This window comes from Magallana gigas, chromosome 6 (genome assembly GCF_963853765.1).
Source record: "Magallana gigas chromosome 6, xbMagGiga1.1, whole genome shotgun sequence".
Taxonomy (NCBI): domain Eukaryota; kingdom Metazoa; phylum Mollusca; class Bivalvia; order Ostreida; family Ostreidae; genus Magallana; species Magallana gigas.
In genome coordinates this window covers 35,549,928-35,569,995 of record NC_088858.1, presented here as the reverse complement: position 1 = coordinate 35,569,995, position 20,068 = coordinate 35,549,928, and the positions used below count along the sequence as shown (strand labels likewise).

Here is a 20,068-nt window from a genome sequence, read left to right as displayed (position 1 = left end):
TTTTATTTACGTCGCAGGAAATATTTTTTCCAAGGACAATAAAATCAATATAACTCCCATGAAGAATGGCATCTTTAATTGATAAGAGTAAACAAAAACCGATGATTAAAATAATAGAGAAACAAAAAAATCGACCGAAAAACTCAAGCAAAGAGTTCATTATACATCAAATCAAAGACCAATCGATACTGCAACTGACGATCATAACAAACAGATGAATTATTTCACATTTTGTGAATGTCATTTTGAAAGAGGCTATTAATTGTGGATGCATCTACTGTATTTATTGCAACCTTAATTAATAAACAATGCTATTTTCCCAAGTTTCGCTAACGGCAAAACTTTGACAAAATTTTTCCAAACATTAAATATACAATCATGTTTTGAAAATGTTCATCTAATAATAATGTATATTAAATAGCATGACCTTGACAGAATCAGATTGATATTGGGCGTTTTGATTCAGCATTCTATATGTGATATCAACATGTAACCCACGCGTGGGAAAATCCAACTCATACTTCCAATGCTGTAAAAATTCAAAATCAAAATATTCACCATAAACATCAGACATCATTTCTTGTAAATATTTCTAGAGTTGATTTCATTGATGAATTTTCTATGTAATGCTAGTAAAGAAACACAAAAAAAAAGATAGAGAGAACTGACCAAAGAAGAAATACATGTATCTCAAAATCATCATACCAAGTGTTATACTCAGATAATTCAAGACCATCAAATCAATATTTAATATCGTAAACTTCATAGAGAATCTTTGCCCCGAAGAATGATATCAGGGCGGAAAATTGTCAGAATGATGAATGGAAATACCGGCCGTTGTCCAAGGTACACATGCACCTCCAGGGAAATCTAGGATGGATTTGTGTTTCGAGGATTTCCTGCAGGCCTGTTGGGTCATTTCTTCTATGCGTTCTGTAAATAGAACCATTTTAGGACGAGCTTCGACTTAGGGGAGCTGTGTCAAACGTACACCTGTTTATTTCATTATTGGCCACTCAGGCATTGCACTTTAAAACCAACCAGATTTGTCTGGACTACGCAAACTATGCATATTTTACTCAAAACAAGCGTCATTTATAACTTGTATTGATGCAAGAAAAAGATATGTCCTATCGAAATCCAAGGTCTTGTTAAAATGGTTCTACTTGGTCACGTCTCCATCTGTACCTGTCATGTGCTAAAACATTACAAGATGAAAAAAAAACCATGTTCTAGAATGCCTCTTTTTTCACATAGCTTTATACCGTCTATGTTTTCTGTAAAGCTATAGTTAATGATAGTAGCAGATCATACACAGATCTTAATCATTAGGAACTGAATAAGGTGTGGTTCCAATCGTTCCATCCGCCAGATCTTTCCCAAATTCAGCTTTCTCTCTAGCTGTTGTTGTCTGTCTTGTTCATGTGCATTACTGGCTTCCCATTTCTGTTGCCCTTGCCTTCCTTATTTCTTCTTCGATTTGATGTATTTTTGACCGGATGATCCCACGTTTCTCAGTGCTGTTACTCTCATCCAACTTTCTAGTCGTTGTCTTCCCTCTGCTGTTGGGCTAACCATGTCTGCAAATTTCAAGCCTGCTTTCTGCCTGGTGGGCTGCAATACTGGATGACCACTTCCTACCCGTCTTTATTTCTATTCCAGTTTGAATTTATAGATCTTCTTTTCTTTAGAACGTCTTAACATGAGAACTATAGTCTGGCTTTTGCAACTTTGAATTCTTTTTACCAGGGATGATATTGGCAGCTTGAGTATGGATCGGAGACTGAAACTACAAGTGCATAAGATTATTCGATAAAAATATCAATACATGCATTGATAAGTCTTTTACACCTCCATACATCTGCCGTCATTTTGTTTTCCCCATTTTCCTTATCACTGAGGCTCAAAAAGATTCCAAGAATTGGAAATGAGTTCCCAGTGCCTTTAAGAAATGTTTAATAGCATATATTGAGTTGTTGGAGCCAAGAGTTCCTTTTCTGATAATCGAATATTTTCTTGCATCTTGTTTAAGTAAAAATTAAGTGAAATGAAAAAGTTAAGTTATTACTGGTCATACTGTATATGATGATCGATCGACTTCACCAAACTTAATTTAAAAAAAAAACCCCACAAAAACATATAATTTATTATATTCATCTACTATTTAATTAGTATATTTATTTAATAATCAATGCATGATTAATTTTGGTGCATATTAAAAAAATATCGAATAAATTCAAAATACTTGAAAAATGAATGTATTAATTCTATCCGAACATGGTACGACATACTCATTTTCTTATTTTATTTAATGATTTTTTTTTGGTCTCCTGTTATGAATGAATCAAAGAATGATTAAAAAATTAACAGACTTGGGGCGATGGCCAACTAGTACTACAGTATAATATTATTAGCAATAATATTTTACCGCACATTCGTACATTTTATATTTTAAAAAATTGATGATCGTCACCAATTGCAGGATAATTTCTATCTTTCCTTGTTGTTTCCTCAGTGTATGTTGAGCTCAAAGTTTTTATGCTGTTGAACGTAATGCTCGATATACGTAACTGATAAAGCACTTTTATTGAACAAATTACGAAATGCAGTCATAAACTTGAAGTTTTTTTAAAGGCATTTTAGCGATGTTTAAAAACATTTCTTTCCTTTGAAATTTTCATTTCAAACGGCATATATACCAATTTTTATCTTCATGTATTTTACATACCGGTTGCAACAGGAATAACTTATTGTACGACTTATTCAGAGCTGATCTCCACTTCCGGTTTACAGTAAACAAGTTCGAATTTGCTTTTAATTACGTGAAGAAAATAATCTGACAAGAAGTGCCATGTTTTGGGTTGTATCTGAGGAATGTGATGTATTTTAAAGTGTTAAGCTAACTTCAATCAACTCGTAACATTATGGTGACTTGTATGACCGAATTCTTTATCTGGTCAATAAAAGATAAAGTGTACATTCCAGGCAAGTATTAATTACAATTACTTTGTATTAATTATTGTAATCAAAAGCAAAAATTGCTTTCTTTGGTATTCCCCTCAACAAAAGATAAAGCTTATTGTCTACTTTTTCGTGGTTTCAATTCATAGTACATGATAAAATGGTTTAATATAAAGCTTCTAATCTTTAACAGTTTAATAAAAACAAATACTTTCAAAGAGACATGTCTGCAATTTTTAATTTTTGTCAAACATTATTTCATTAAAACAGATGAAGTAATTGGCTGTCATACTTACCATGACAAGACACATTCAGGTTTGTATTTATTCTTATAGTGCAGTTATTCAATTGCTTTTTATTTAATATCCCAATTCTTATTTCCTGGTTCTTTACACTTGAATAAATAAGACTGTAAATGTAACAGGTGGTGAAAAGTCATGTTACAACAGGGTCTCGAACCCATGGTCTCTGGTGTACCGTGCCTGCGCTCTAACCAACGAGCTATATATTGAGACCTGATATATTGACTGACAGTCCCACACCTGTTAATCCGATTACATAATTACATGTAGTAAATGAAGTATTATTGTGACAAAAATTAAGTAATAGTATGTTTTTAATTTGAATGTGAAAATTTCAATCTAAAAAAAATCTGAATAGGGTTAGTAGCTGGGGAAAAATATTTATTATATAATAAACCTCGATTGTTGTTTTCCAAACTTGGCCTGTCAGATTGCCTCCTTTTGACACTGAACCCAGATTTATTGTTTCTTTCTGAAGCATCATACAAAAAGGGGCAATAGATAAATGCAAAAACTTATGCTCATTACTTTCTTGAAAATTATGACAAGGACCAAGTATTTTTTACTGTAATGGAATTTTGTACATAGTTTCCTCACCAATACATGTATAAAATGTCCACAATTGATTTTAGTGAGTACATACTTTGAAGTTGAAGATAACTACTTTGTAAAATGCCCCAATAAGCCATATTATGCGAATCCTGTCATTGCCGTTATAGACCAAGGAAGAATCATTAAATTATTTAATTTCATTTTTTCAGCATCTGTAGATCAGCTATATAATGAAGAAAAGCAACATTTTGATGAAGGTAAGCATAGTTGTTCTCTTCTATGATTATAGGGCCATGAACGATTACACAACATGCATCATCAGTACAAGTATGGTACTAGTATACTAGGAGAATGATATTAGCAGTGCATACAAAATAAGGCAGCAAAAGTTCATTGTTCAGTATTTCATTAATCACCTTGCATATTACAGTACATTGTACATGCATATCCAATGATGCTGAACTATACTTTCATTGATATTTTAACAGAGAGGGATGTTTTATGGGCACCAAGAAACAAGAGACCTGAAAAATTAAGAGATGTGCTAAAAGAAGTTGAGGCAAGTTTCACCATTATGAATATCATTTTTATTGTGACAATATATATACACAATGGCTAACTTTGATTTTATAAAAATTGTCAGTGTTCACAAGACAAATGAAATTAAAATCATAATAAATTAAATTCAAATGAGTTCCAAATAAAAGTACCTCAGTATTATAAATACTTTTTCAGTAAATGTGCATCTTATGTTGCTTTAGGTATATGTTTTCTAAATAATATAAACTGTTTTTTCCTTAAGAATTTACATCAATATCATTGCAGGATTTATTGCAAGTTCATAGAATAGTTCAGATAAGATGGAGAAATCGTCAAGTGCTGCAGGTGAGATGAAATCAAATTAAATGCAGGATCAGAGAAGACATCTTTTCTAACTGTTCTTTCTCTCATCAACCTTACATACAAATATCTGCAAATTCTGTAAAATCTCTTCTTTCAGCTTGTCCTGAGTAACATGGTGGCAGTGAGTTTTGTGCTCAGTGGGAGCAGTGGTTCTACAGAGAGGATATTCCTGGACAAGTCCATGGTGGGCAAATTCAGTGCCGAGATGGTGTCTGATGGTAAGGGGGATTACTCTGTGTTTATATACCATGATTTTACATGTAATGAAATGTAATATTATAAGACCTCTGTGAGGGTAACTAAAATGCATGAGCATCTAATTAAAAGTACAGCATTGATTTTGAAATATACTTTTTACATGTATCACAGTACTGTTTCTTTTTTTTTTTAATTGATAAGCAAGTTGTATTATTTATGAGTTAATGCTGGTACCAGTACAATGTACACATTCTAAGGAAAATTCTAGAACAATTACCAGCATTTTCTTTAACTTCAAAGACAAGATATAAAAATTGATAACAGAATAAATAATATACATTTTGCACTAGCTTACACATTTCAATCTTTTGTCTGCTTAGCTTACCTCTCGGATCATTTCCTAATGACCAGCTACCCTGACAGACCCAGACTAGACTACGGTTATTTTGTTAAAAGACCACCCTTAGGGGAAGGATTGAAGAGACTAGAAAAGCTTTCTGTTTGGGAACCAAAGGTACATATCCATGTTTGTTTTATATTTTGATAATGTAATAATTGATCTATAAAATCAAAAACTTCTTGACTTATAAAATTTGAAACATCCATACAATGTCTTAATTTTGATATACTTTATTGTCTTGTTGATGGAAATCATATAAATATGTGTGTGCGATTTTTAAAATTTAATGCAAAACAGAGATTGCATGTTTTCAATTCTTTTTTGTAGATAACACAAATAGACATTCCTGGACCTGTGGGCAGAAGAATTGAGCGACGCTTGTCGGCCAATACCAGGCTAGATATGGTGAGTAGTAATTACACTGTACACAGTTTTGATGAAATCAGTGGTACCAGAACTTTATCAAGGATTTTTTTCTTCATAACTTTGATATTCAATATCTTTCTATAGAATAACAAAAATAAACCCATGCACAGATTTTTTGTTTGTTGTTCATTTAATATGCAAAAAGGTTAAAATCTGCCGACTGAAGTTACAAATTTGAATCATGAAAACAGACTTTTGGTGCCAAAAAAAAAATTATGTACTTTATTTGAACATTCATGTATAAAGAGTACATCTATATTATATATCATTGATTTGGTTGACAAGTAGCTTATGTGTGCTTGTAATCATTTCTTCTCTGTTTTCTTTTTCACTCTCCTTGGTACTCTCCTGGGTAAAGGAGGTAGGTCATATATGTAGTTCCTCAGACATTCCTTTAGTTTGGTTTCAGCGTACACATACTGCCCCTCATTTCTGCTCCAGTGTTGCCAGATTTCCTCCATTGTCAGTTTCAGCAGTTGTGATTGGTCCATAGAACCTGAGCATGAATCAATGCCTCCATCTGCCCCATTGTTCACTGTTTCATGCACTTTTTCATCTGAACTAGAATTTGAATAGACTCTCTCCTCATTTGCTTCCATTTTGTTATGGAAATGGTCATCCTTTTCTTTCCTGTGCCCCTCATTTACTTGAGCTTCTGTTGCTTCTACATTGGCAGTAGGTTCCTCCTCTTCATCACTACTCTCTGATTCTACAGGGATCACTATCTGTTGCATGCAATCTTGTGAAGGAACTGGAGTCTCACAAATAGTGTGGCCTCCAATCTGGACCTTCTTGTGTTTACGCTTCGCATCCTCTTCTTTCTTCTCAGTAACAAACTTGAAATCAGTTGTTTCAACTACAGCAATCTCTGGTGAACTGTCATTTGATTCTTCATCACTGCTGTCTTTATAAATGAATTCTCCATGTGCTTCCATCTTTAATTCATTTTCCTCACCTGCACTTTTTTCTTCTTTCTGATTCTTACATAATTTTCGTACTTGACTGCTCATCATGTACTGATACAGGGTAATTCTGGGTATTTCTACCAAAGGACCCAGGTGACATACCAACAGATAAGTGTTATGGTTAGTGTTTGCCAGGCCAATCATATATTTCAAAAAAACTTCTTTTGCAGGTATCCAGTTTCTAAAACTCAACATAACATTGATTGTACTTGGGTCTTTGTAATTTTGTTCTTCGTTTTTGTTGACACTTGTTTTGTCACTAATAGACAATTTCTTTCTTTGATTGTCTCTTGTGCTCTTAGAGGAAATTTTCAAATACCCATAATCCCTCACATCATCCTGCTCTTCCTCTGAGTCGGATTTTGCCGTCTGCCAAGGCTGGGGCTCCTCAGACAGACTTAATACATTGACAGAGATTCTGACATTGATCATGCTTCCTTGAGACATAACAAAGAAGTCCTTCTCGGCATCAAGTTCAATGTAATCACAAAGCAGGCCAACATCTCTCAATATTTGTGAGCACTTAATGCTGACAGCAGACATGAATTTCTTAAGCTCGTCACTGACTGTGATTTTATTGATCTTGGTCTGGAAGCTAAGATCAGTGTATCCTTTTGTAAACCTTGTATGAATGTTGGAACTCCCATACAAGATTGTCTGATAAAGTGAAAGCTGAAAAACTTCTTCGCATAGTTGAGGATCTTTTATGAATTCAGCATCCAGAGATTTGGGATAGGAGAGTTCTTGTGACTTTCTCTCCCTACAGAATTTCTTCTTCCTGTCAATAAAAGCTATGTTCTCTGGAAATATTTCCCTTGGACACCATACCTGTGATTTCTCACATGGAAGGAAATAAGCATATGTTTTCTCCACAGAATCACAATTAGTATGCACTGGTACTTGTGGGTCTTCCCTCTCTTTATTTAGCTGAGATGCTGCGGTTTCAACTTCAATTATATCCATCCTCTTTTCTTTTATGAGTGGGAGAGAATCTGAAATGTATGCATGCAAAACTTACCTGTTAATGAATTATCATAAAAGACAGATAGTCATCATAAAAGACAGATAGTCAGATATATTGACAAATACACTTGGCCACTTACCTTTTTGCTGTATGTATGATACAGTGTATTTGCAAATTATCAAGCTTATAAATTTTATCCCCCAGCAATAATTCTAGTGTTCTGTAAATAAAGAATTTACAGGAAATTCTTTAGATAATGCTGAAGGAGTTTGTGAATAATTGATACAGGGGAATATTGTTTTTGCTTTGTTTCTGTGCTTGCTTCAAGACTGAATTATTAATGAAGGATGGCCATAAGAACAGACAGGCCTATACTTTCACCTTGATATTCCATTGGCTGATGATAATATGAATTATTGATGAAAAGATGGATACATGTACATGTTATATAACAATTTATTGAGCAATATTTTGTGTATGCACAGACTATGAGCTGCAATGAATTGTGTTGTCAGTTGACTGATTTATGTACATGTATTTACATTTATTTGATTGATTTGGACTAGATTTATGTTTTAATTTTTATGGATAAAATGCTTTGTCTAGCCTCCTCTATTGACTTTAACATGGTGTGAGATTGAATTCAGAGGAAAAAAATATTTCCCTGCTAGGGCAGTAGTACCATTTTAGCCATATCCAATATTGTTGGTTTTTTTTTTTGGGGGGGGGGGGGTGAGCTATGGGCTGTACATGTATAAGTGATATTGAACTTGCAACCTTTCTTTTGGTTTATGAAATAAAAATAACCAAATTAGGTACCATTAATAATTTCTCCAGCTGATAGGTAGTGATAACATGTATATCAAATATTTGTTTTTTAGCTGTTGGTGTGGTGGCCTACATCCAGTGAGGAAGCATGGCCCTGGTCCCCTATGTCCTCAGAAAAAGACCGAGCCAACATGATCGTCTTATCATTACACGGGTCAGTAGTCATTCTTAGTTGCGGGATTTACAGATATCATTTGAAAAAAAAATGTTAATTAAAGCATTAAATTAAATTAAATTGACTATCTTTATTGTCAGTTCTATAAATTGTTTTAACTTTTTGCACAGAATTTGAAGCATATTTTTGAGTTTTCATGTTTTATTTTACAGACCTAACATTGATGTGTTGACCTTTGCCAGGACAGAGTGTGATCCTATATATGCTGGTTTCAGGTATGCAGATATGGGATCAAATTACTTGTACCGCAATATAAAAAATCTACAACAGATTAATAAAGTGTTTAGCTTGATCACACCTCTGTTATATTACTGTTAAATGACGGAGTTTTTGTCATTTAGTTCTCTACAGCCACACAGAGTGTTCACAGTGGAGCAGGCTATGAGTGGGGGCGGGGACACAACTGCTCAGTGCTGCACATATGAGATAGTGCAGGGAAAGGTATGCTGCTCTCTTTTACTTTATGCAAACCCGGTACTTTATTCATGAGGATTTGAGAAAATCTTATTGCTGTTTTGTTAGAAATACACCGTGAACAACCATTTATACTTTTAGATTCAGAGAATAAGTGTGACCAGCATACCCCTCAAAAGTCATGTGATCTGTCAGTGTCGCAATCCCAGTGAAGATAAACTGGTTCTCGGATGTTCTGATGGCTCACTGGTGAGTGAAATTTCTGGAAAAAAATTATTTTTTGTTTGTTTTATCCTGAAGTAATTATCAATTGATGTTATCTTGGTATTTTATTTGTACATTTTACCCATTGAATACAGTATAAACATTGTATTTAATGGTAGGTTCTGTATGATGAAGTGAGGAAGGCAACACTAATGATCAGAGCTTCAGTGGTAAGCAATTATTCACAGTCTGGTACTGTTTACAGGGAAAATTTGCCCCCCCCCCCATTTTATTTTCACCCCTTCTGCCCTCGTTGTCTGTGGGCAAATTAAGACTGGGCGAATTCCAAAGTCTCAAATCATCTCCCTTTAAACACAACTGTGTCTTGTCTGGATGAATTGAAGATGGGACGAGTTTGTTTGCAAGTGTTGAAGGGCAAAAATTACATGGGGCAAAATTAAAGGGGCATGGTCACGATTTTGGTCAAATTTTATTTTTCGATTTCTATCATTTACAATGCTTTAGTAAGGCATTTCTAATAATCGAATAAAATTTGAGAGTGATTCAAAAAGTTATAAGCAAGATAAAGGGCTCACAATTCTTTGTCATGTAAACAAGGCTCGTGCCCTGTTTTTGTTTACATAGTCAATATACCAGTAAAAACCTTTTTCCAGCTTATTTGTCTATCTTTTTATTTATTTTAGGCATGGATAAACAGTTCCTAACGTTTAACACATTCGTTTTAAGTTTAAAACTGAAATTTTTACTTCAACGTTGAAAATGTAAACAAACGCTTTGTTTACATAGCGAAGAATTTCAAGCTCTGTAACTCGCTTATAACTCAACAAATTGCACTCAAATTTCGGTTGCCTATTAAAAATGCCTTTCTGAAGCATTGTACACATTAAAATCAGAAAAATAATTTTTGACCAAAATCGTGACCTTTAACCCTGTATTCAATGTATAAAGCTCATGATGAAAAACTTCCATCATCACAATTTCATCCAGTTGATGCTTGCCCCATACAAGGATAAGTATATATCTCATGAAACATAAAGGGAATGCACTAAAACATGTATTGATTGAATTTTCTTTAGATAAATCATTTATATTTTGCATATCATAAGGAAATTAAGCTATATTTCTTTGAGATGGGTATACCAATTAATATTGAGCCTAGCTAGATATTGATATCCATAAAGAATTCTTGCTGTGTAACTCTCTCTCTCTCCTAACATTAATGCAATAGGTTCCTGTGTCAGTGGCTTGGCATCCCCAGGGAACTGTGTTCTTTGCTGCAAGTGCCCGAGGAGATTTACAGGTACAGCATATGAGTACGGTACATTGTGTGTACTCAGTGTACTTAAAGAAATAAAAGAATTGAAAATTGATTGTACTCTTTAATGATAAATAGCAAATAGTTTATATTATTTGATTTTTCTACTCTCTCTCATTAATATTCTTTTTAATATCAATGGTGTTTTATTACCAGGTACACAGGCATGTACATGTATTAACCCGGTAGAATTTTATCACTTGTATAAATGTACATGTATAAATACAAATATAGGCAGATGTTAGTAAAATGTTGACAATTTCAATAGAGATTTTGAAAGAGAATACTGATGAAATGCCTATCAGCACTTCTCAAAAGAAGAAAGTTTAATGTTTAAAGAACATATTATCAATTGGTTTTGAAATCAATGACCTTAGTTTTCATTGATTTTGTAGGTATTTGACCTGGCTTTGACTCCTCTCAGAATTCAGTTGGTCTCAGAGGATCAGATGACCCAGAGGGTGTTACAGCTCCACAAGTTTTTCAAGTAATGATGAAGTTTTTGTTTTTTGTTTGTTTTTGTTTACAAATTTTTGTTGAGTGTTTAAGCCATATCAAAAGCTGCACTGATATACAACTAAAGGCTTTATCTTTTTCTGTGCAGATCTCAAATGTCCTTGAAGGAGATCAAATGGTGTCAACATGACCCAGATTCAGTGGATTGGAATGGAGATTACACAGATGCTCTCTTCATGCATTTTGAAAAGTATATTTTTTTATGAAAAAAAAAAATCTTACTTTTCATGTTTCATAAAATTGTAAATACTGGTACTAGAAACCACATTGAATAGAAATGATACATAATCAATAGTATTTTTGCTAACTATAAGACTAGACTAAGCATGACTTATAATATTTGGTTTTTAAACTTCCATATAAATTTCTCCTTCAGAGGTCCGCCATGTTTGCTTCAGCTTCATCTAGGTGTTGTCAGTAGAGAACGTTTCTCGGGTCTGGAGCTGATAAAAGAGTACCTGAAGAATCGGCAGGTAGATGAGGTAGGTACTGGTACCAGCTCACCACTGAATACATGAATTGAGTAAATAGCTCAAGGTCCACACAATTAGTTTTGATTTTTAACATCATGGAACTTTAGATTTTAAATAATTACTTTTATTTGTTGTAGGCAGTGACATTGCTAAGCAGTATGAACTGGGACACGGATGGTACTACAGCATACTCAAGCCTCTCCACCATTGTTAATCACCTTCTTCGGCTTCCCCTCAATGCTGAGCGAGAAAGTAAGCCCATCTTATTAGGAAATTGAAATAAAAAAAGTCATGTACCATATCTGTATTTTATTTCAGTTAAGATGTGAGACCTGTCATTTTCATATAGAAAATTTTTAGGGATTGTTATAAGAATTTCCCTTAAAAATGTCTGATTGCAATACATGTACATGCTATGATAAAATTTTGATGCTCTCTACAATATTGGTACATGTATTTTCAACAATCATGAAGCAATGTGATTCCCTGTAAATTTTATAAAATGTTCTTTCATTAATTGTTTTCATGGTATTAATGTTTGCTTGTACACTGTATTTCTGATCTTCATCATGGTAGGCCAGTTGGAGACCACGTTGGGAACATTCTATGCTCCAAAATACCCACTGTCAGAAGTCGTCATCCTTGACTTTAGAGATCCCATTAGCAGACTGGCTCGCCGATTTTTCCACCATCTCCTCAGGTACATTAAAAAAAGTTATCCCCCTTGTAGAATACCAGAATTTTTCATATATAGACATTATTAAACATGATCAAAATTTTTTGGTTACCGGTATATGGATTTTCTGTTTCAGTTTAATAAAGTAATATAGTATATATACTCTAATTTTTTCCTCTTTCAGGTATTCCAGATTTGATAAAGCATTCCTTCTAGCTGTTGATATTGGTGCAAGAGATTTGTTCATGGTAAGTAAAACTCTAAACTCTCATTGACAATATGTATAAATGTGCTTGACCTGGTTTCATCTTTTATCATTGTTGTGTATATTCAAGGACATACATTACATGGCATTGGACAAAGGTGAAACTGCATTAGCAGAGGTGGCCAAACGGAAAGCGGAACAAGTCGAGACAGAATCCATTGGTAAGCTGTATTCAAAGGTGTTTGAAAAGTAGGAATCTGGCAAAGAAGTGCATTTAAATTTAGAGTCAGGTAATGATATTGACATGCACTTAAGTATGATTACCAAAATGTTTTTATTTTCAGAATCTTTTGATGGATTTGATGATGGTCTGTTACAAAATGGCTACCATAATAACAATGCACAGAATCACTCCGACTTTAATGTTAACGAGGTATGCCAGTCATGACAAAAAAGTTCATCTTCTTCATCTGCTGTTTGTAATATCTAATCATTTTTTTGTAAAGTTTCTAAATTGTGAAATGGAATGACTCTTACAGTTGCCAGCCTCTCGAACACACCCATGGCAACACGGGGAGCACCAGGTTCTTCAGGAGAACAGACATCTACATAACGGCATCAATGGGGACCTTTCAGACAGGTAAACCTAGTCCAGGCCCCAGTCACCACCTTTCCTCAGTCAATACCCAGCCTCAAGTCCATGTTTTGACCTCAAATTTATGTTCTTTGAGCTGAGGACTGAGTTAAGTGATTTATAAATTTTGGTGATGGTAGGGTCTGATGATAATACATGTACCTCTATCGGAGGCCTGTTCAGCAGAGTGGGTGCTCACAAGCACTGGTAAACTTTTGTATTGGACTGATAGGGAAATTTGGCTGACAAGCTCTGGTAAATAGGCTTTAGATAATTGTTACTGGGTCTAGGAATTTTCAGCAAATGCAGTTTTACTTAAAAATATTCTTTGTTTTGTTGGAATTAACAGTTTTTAAAAAATATCAAATGGAAAATGTTTAATATTGGTAGAAGAATTTGCACATTATTCTTTGGCAATTTTCCATGTATCTGCCAATGAATTAACAATTTCAACCAACTTTAATAAATATTGTCAATACAATTATTGTACTTTATCTAAATCACCTTTACAGACCTAATTACCTTGGTGACCTTGAACTGGAGGCTGACCTGATACACGACTACACGGCGGCCCTACAGCTGGACGACCCTGGCTGGTTCTCTCACTCCCACATAGAGGACACCGACTGGCAGGATCAAGGTCAGTGCATTCAAGACATTATTATATATAATAATTGTAGGTCAAGGTAAAACCTCAAATCTAACATCTAAGCATCAGCAGCTTCCAGCATTGTAATTTATGAGTTGATGTATCTGAATAGGATATATAAAGGCCAATATGATACCACTCAAAAAATCAGCAGACCTTAAATTCAAGCTCTTTTATAATTACAGACCTGCCTGATGCTGGGAATGGCGAGGTAAGTTTTAAAAACTGAATTTAACCTAGACTGTTAATGTAGTACATAGGCATACTATGATTAAGAAAACTGTCCAAAATTGTTAAAAGTTTGATTTTGAGAATCTTTTCAATAACTTTGTCATCTATTTTACACCAAAATGTAATTTGTAGAGTTTTAATATCTATCTGTGTATGGTTTGTTTCAGAATCAAGAGGAGGATGAGGAGGATGCCTCAGTAAAAGTCATTCACTTTGGGGTGGTGTGAGGACCAGCATACTAATGTTTTACGAGTAGTGTAACATTACATTGATGTGGATGTTACTTATACCAAAGTCTTTCAGAGCATATGTCTTCCATGTACATGAATTATCTGTTTTTATTCATTTGTTGTACACAGATGATGTGTATGGTGTCTGGTTAGAGGTTGTACCATATGTATTAATGTACACTGTAAACAGCTTTCAGTTTGCAAAGCCCCCTCCTCAAATTAATAAACTTTTTGCAAATATATAAATATCAGATTTTTTTAACAATTGTATTTTGATGAAAGCATCAATCACCTCAGAATTTTACTATTTTATCCAACCACAAAAGCAGTTCCTGTAATCATAACGGTAATACACCGCATAATATCAAAATGTAAGGCTGTATGCAGTTTTCATTTTCTATATACAATGTACTATAAATAAAATTCATGTAGATACATGTACTGCAATATTTATTATCAATATCAGTTAATATGAAACTGTAGTTACTAGATATGTGTGGAAGAATAAAACTTCACTATTAAATTTACACAATGCTTGTTTTGTTTTTTGTTTAAACAAGCATAAATAAATACTCCTTTAATTTTAATAGGACATAGAATGGAAAACATTTTAGATGATGTTGCTTTAAATATAACCTCCAACTTTGAAATGTAAGTCAAGATCATTGCTCATCATGCTTCCAACAAGCACTTCATCTGTGTAATTTTAAGCTGATAAAGAATAGTAGAAAACTAAAGGGTCTTGACACAAATTTTACACAGAGGCCTGCTATGACCTTAACATTTGACATGGAAACTTAAATCAAGGGCAGTCTTTTAGTAAAGTCTGAACAACAAAACTGGATTGCAAAGAGATTTCCTATGACCTTTGCATTTGACCTAAAAAATGTGTTTCAAGATCACTTCACACCTTTTACCCACAAGCACTCTTTATAGGTATGGTCTTCACAAGAATCTCTTAAAAGATCTGATATTACTGTACACTATGACCTAAAACCTTCTTCAAGGTCACTGCATAAGCTTTGACCAAAGGCACCTTGTGGGTGAAGTTTTAGCCAAATTGGGAATTATGGACAAGGACTTTACTTGTCTGGTATGACCTTCACCTCTTACCTACAAACTTGGTTCACCCTTTACCCAAAGACACTCTGTGGGTTAACTTTAAGAAAGACTGGACTAAGGGGAGATAAAAATATACTTGGCCTTGGCCCAAGTGATGTCAGGTGGGCAGATGGACTAAAAAAAATTGCAAGATATGTGTATGTAGCAGTCCATGAATCAAAAGACTCATTTATTAATATATATGTCAAATATATACACTGAGTCTCAATGTTCAAACATTTCATTATTTCCCATTCTATCTATTTTTGGCAGAACTAAAATTTGTCTTTCCTCCTTTCTCTCTCTAATTTTTCTTTTTCTAATGAAGCAAGTCTGGCTAACAGAGATAATTTCTCTTCACTTGGTATAAAACGGAATTCTTCCTCTTCCTTTGAGAACTACAAATTTAAAAAAATCATCAAATTTAAACAATCTTTTTCCCATTCTGTTTTACAAAACATTTCATAAATTTTGATATTTCACTTGAGCTAGTTAAATGAGACTTATTTCCGAAAAATGGCACTTCAATATTCTGATACATTTCCTGTGAACTTGCTCTCAAATGCTAGGGTAAATCATGATGTATTTAATGATCGAGGCCCCTTTAATTAAGATATCTGCATTGTTTACTAGTATATTAACATGAACTCTTATAAGAGGTAGAGATTAATCATTTTCACATAGTCACAAGTTAAGTAATTCTACAGTAAATACCAGTATGAAACAATAGCAGATAAGAGACACAGGTATGACGAACATTCAAGATGACAAACTCCATTCACTTACGCTTTTTAACTCGAAATCCACTCCTGCTGGTAAATTATGTCTTAAGACATCCAAAAATATAGTAAACTTTGTGCACAAAATAGTGTCAAACTGAAATGAAAAGATCATAATTAATTACAAATGAAATAAATCCTGTATAGCATACCATTTTCAATTAAGTTTTCAGTTTACATACATGTCATTGTAATCTATAATACAGAAGTTAATGGTACTCACTCGTAGCTTCCTTTCATATCTTTTCAAACTAAAATTTTCTTTAACTTTAGTTGAGTTTTCAAAGAAAGTCTTTATTGAAGAGGTTCTTGGTGGAATAGCAACTCTGTCAAAATAAAAAAAATCCCATTCAATTAGTATGAAAATACTGTTGCTAACACGAAGCCTTTCAACACAGGCACCTGACGTTATATATTTTTCTCATATTAAAAATAAATGCCCTTTATCTAATAATGCAAGTGTATTATTAGGTATAGCCCACTATAGGGTATTTAATTTTATTAATAGCAAAATATATAACTCCAGATATCTGTACCTTTCAACTGTTACCTCATTTACTGTTTGGTGAGAACATGTATCCAAAAAAATATTACTCAACAATATACGATAATCCACTCTAAATTCATGAATTAATCATGTAACGAATCTCACTTAAAAATCACAATACAAAAATGTTAAATCATTGTGTCTATCAAGTTTTGAGAAACTAACATTATGTCAAATTTTTCTATTTTTGCTGAGTACCGGTATGTATTAATAAAGAATGTGCTGTTCTTTTCATGCACTTGTTCTTTTAAACTACTCTCTGAATTAAATATTTTCCTAGAAGACATTCATTTTAAAAAGTTTATGACAATACTTTTGATCTAGATAGGAATATTTCTACAAGCAATTACATGCCATAAGCTGATAATAAAATAACTTACACTTTCATGTCAAGGTCCATAGTGGTACTGACGGACTTCATAAATTTACTAAACGATTCCAAAACCACATAATCATAACCATTCATCTTTATGTCAATCTTCGTGTATTTACCAAACTTTGGTTCATCCTGAAATTGCGAAAACAAGATACTTATTTAACTGAACTTTATTTAAGAAATAAACAACGTTATTTAGTGAACATGGCGTTATGAATAGCAATTGCTCTGTTGGCATATTCCATGATGCGCGCTAGCGCATCATGGAAAATATGCCAGCAGAGCAGTTGCTATTCATAACGCCATGTTCACTAAATAATCGTTGTTTATTACTTATATTTGCATTTTACCACTCGCAAATACCCTGTATTAGCCTAGACCTTGACATTTAGCTATTACATCAAAAGTAAACATTCAGACTGTAATGTATCTTTTTAATTCAGATAGATTTGTTAACAGAATCAATGATATGTTATAACAGTAATTCCTTTAAAATGTTATCAAAAACATGTTTTAATATTACATGTAAATACGTCAATTTTAATGGGGTTGGAGAAAAACACATGATGTATCGTATAGTGGTTTAAATCTATAACGTCATGGAAAAGTATATATAACGTTACACCTTTATGACGTCATAGTATACTGACAGAGCAATTGCGATTATAGAGAAATAACTGCAGCTCCTCCGTATGGGCTTACAGTGGGAAAGAACAATGGAAATGCAAATATTTAACAATGACTGAATAACAAGTTCTACAACTTATGTAACTTTCCAACTCTGGTCGCGGTGAGAAGCGAATGCATTGTCCACTGCGCTACTTTGACAACCAAGATAAAGTACTTAAAGGAGATCACTTTCGATCTCAGAACAATGTACATGTATTACTTTCAAAAGAAAAATAGTGGAAAAGTGAGCTTCCAAATTTTTCATTAGTATTAGGGACAGTACTTATTTAAGAAATAAACAACGTTATTTAGTGAACATGGCGTTATGAATAGCAATTGCTCTGTTGGCATATTCCATGATGCGCGCTAGCGCATCATGGAAAATATGCCAGCAGAGCAGTTGCTATTCATAACGCCATGTTCACTAAATAATCGTTGTTTATTACTTATATTTGCATCATTTTACTCGCAAATACCTTGTATTAGCCTAGACCTTTACATTTAGCTATTACATCAAAAGTAAACATTCAGACTGTAATGTATCTTTTTAATTCACATAGATTTGTTAACAGAATCAATGATATGTTATAACAGTAACTCCTTTGATATGTTATCAAAAACATGTTTTAATATTAAATACGTCAATTTTAATGGAGTTGGAGAAAAACACATGATGTATCGTATAGTGGTTTAAATCTATAACGTCATGGAAAAGTATATATAACGTTACACCTTTATGACGTCATAGTATAAAGACAGAGCAATTGCGATTATAGAGATATAATTGCAGCTCCTCCGTATTGGCATACAGTGGGAAAGAACAGTGGAAATGCAAATATAAATTGATATTTGTGTACATGTACTCATGTAGGTATAAAATTAAACACTTACAAGTCCATCTGGCTCCCACACACCAAATAACTTGGGACCTGTTGAAAACCATCTCCTAAATAAAAATAAGTTACTGATACATTATATATAAAAATTGATATATCTTTAAGTAAATACTGGTAAAGCGTTTTTTTTTTTAATTTTTAAATTTATTTACTCTAAAGAAAGTTGTTATACACATTCTGTTCATGTACCAGTACCTTCTGATTATGAAGTTTTTTTTTTTTCATTCAAAATCAAAAACAGCAAAATATGAATTAGTGAGACCAGTATAATATATCAAACATTGAGTAAATATAAGATGAACAAAATCAGAATATGTGCACATGCATTACCTTTGTTGTGTGATGTTATTTTGACATTGCTTGCATAATCTTCTGTTGAATTCAGCTGAAGCTGTTCTCAGAGCTTTCGCCAACTAATGAAAATAAAACACTCAATAAGACTTTTCACTAAATTTTTCACTACTTACTGCAATTTACAGTGCACCAAACATTGCGCTAGTTTTTTACTGATTAAACTTATTTCCTAACACATTCTGTACAAATATTTGATTCAAGGTCATCTGTCCAAACTTGTTCAGACTGGAAGCTACAGCTATTAAAGCACCTGACTAGAGAATTCTTGGGCCTGGGTTTGAATCCCGGTCTGGTCTGTCATATTTCTCCTATCTTGTTACAATTGGTACTGTGACCAGGATATAGGGGGGAAAGCCAAGCATGATCTATGAAGGCAAAGATCATTTGAAGGGGGAGGAATGTGACAGTCAAACTGGATCAAAAAACGGCACCTGATAGCTCAGTCGGTAGAGCTTCTGGCAAGAATTTAGGGGGCCTGGGTTTCAATTTCTGTCTGGTTCATCAATCATCATTTCTCCCATCCCATTACAGAAATTATCTCTTAATTTCATATAAAGTATCATATTGAATTCAGAATCAGTCCTCCCCCTTCAATGATCTCTATCCGTGATGATCATCATCCTAGGCTCTTCCCCTATCTAGAGTTAAGCTTGCTGTCAGTTCCAGTATCCAGTTGCAGGCATGCGATATCGCCGAGTACCATTTCTACACTGTTCTAGCCAGTGCATTGTGTCGTCATTTTCGTTTACTAGTATAATAGTATATAATTTTTTGTGTTGAAAAAGTGACGTAATAATGCACTGACAAGAAATAATACAGGACGAGAACTTGTCACACGCTAAAATCAAAGTTAACTTGAATTTCCTCGGTATAATATTGCAATTGTTTCCACATAAGATACAAAACATCAGCAAAGGAGCACAAAAGTAAGTCTGTAGTTTTAAGAATTAATTGATATGGCTTTTGTGGTACATAAAATCTTTTAATAAACATAAATAGAGGAAAAATAAACATTGAATACCTCTGAAAATTTTATGACATGACCCATTTTCTCAGTTCGGAATTGGTTAGATTGTACCAGAATGTGTACAGAGAAGTTGTTTC

At 33.6% G+C, this 20,068-nt stretch overlaps 3 protein-coding genes across 3 annotated transcripts; 1 reads left to right on the top strand and 2 right to left on the bottom strand.

The window, feature by feature from the left end:
- Positions 1-2,773: 2,773 nt before the first annotated feature.
- On the top strand, positions 2,774-14,761 carry LOC105322446 (WD repeat-containing and planar cell polarity effector protein fritz homolog). The gene is made up of 26 exons (XM_034469497.2): positions 2,774-2,985; positions 3,232-3,276; positions 4,025-4,072; positions 4,304-4,374; positions 4,641-4,700; positions 4,816-4,936; positions 5,297-5,430; positions 5,644-5,721; positions 8,553-8,653; positions 8,827-8,889; positions 9,016-9,115; positions 9,230-9,337; positions 9,472-9,522; positions 10,542-10,613; positions 11,024-11,115; positions 11,233-11,334; positions 11,521-11,626; positions 11,755-11,869; positions 12,194-12,317; positions 12,478-12,541; positions 12,629-12,719; positions 12,843-12,931; positions 13,038-13,138; positions 13,645-13,772; positions 13,967-13,992; positions 14,180-14,761. The coding sequence occupies exons 1-26, from the start codon at positions 2,925-2,927 to the stop codon at positions 14,237-14,239; spliced, it is 2,211 nt and encodes a 736-aa protein (XP_034325388.2). The 5' UTR covers positions 2,774-2,924; the 3' UTR covers positions 14,240-14,761.
- LOC136276606 (uncharacterized) lies at positions 5,949-7,940 on the bottom strand. The gene is made up of 2 exons (XM_066089020.1): positions 7,811-7,940; positions 5,949-7,699 (listed from the first exon to the last, which is right to left on the bottom strand). The coding sequence occupies exon 2, from the start codon at positions 7,668-7,670 to the stop codon at positions 6,048-6,050; it is 1,623 nt and encodes a 540-aa protein (XP_065945092.1). The 5' UTR covers positions 7,671-7,699; positions 7,811-7,940; the 3' UTR covers positions 5,949-6,047.
- Positions 14,762-15,506: 745 nt separating the features above from the next.
- LOC105322417 (large ribosomal subunit protein mL48) lies at positions 15,507-20,037 on the bottom strand. The gene is made up of 7 exons (XM_011421132.4): positions 19,986-20,037; positions 18,941-19,023; positions 18,606-18,660; positions 17,050-17,177; positions 16,346-16,448; positions 16,130-16,219; positions 15,507-15,741 (listed from the first exon to the last, which is right to left on the bottom strand). Exons 1-7 carry the CDS (start codon positions 20,010-20,012, stop codon positions 15,619-15,621), a joined length of 609 nt encoding a protein of 202 aa, XP_011419434.3. The 5' UTR covers positions 20,013-20,037; the 3' UTR covers positions 15,507-15,618.
- Between the last annotated feature and the right edge of the window lie 31 nt (positions 20,038-20,068).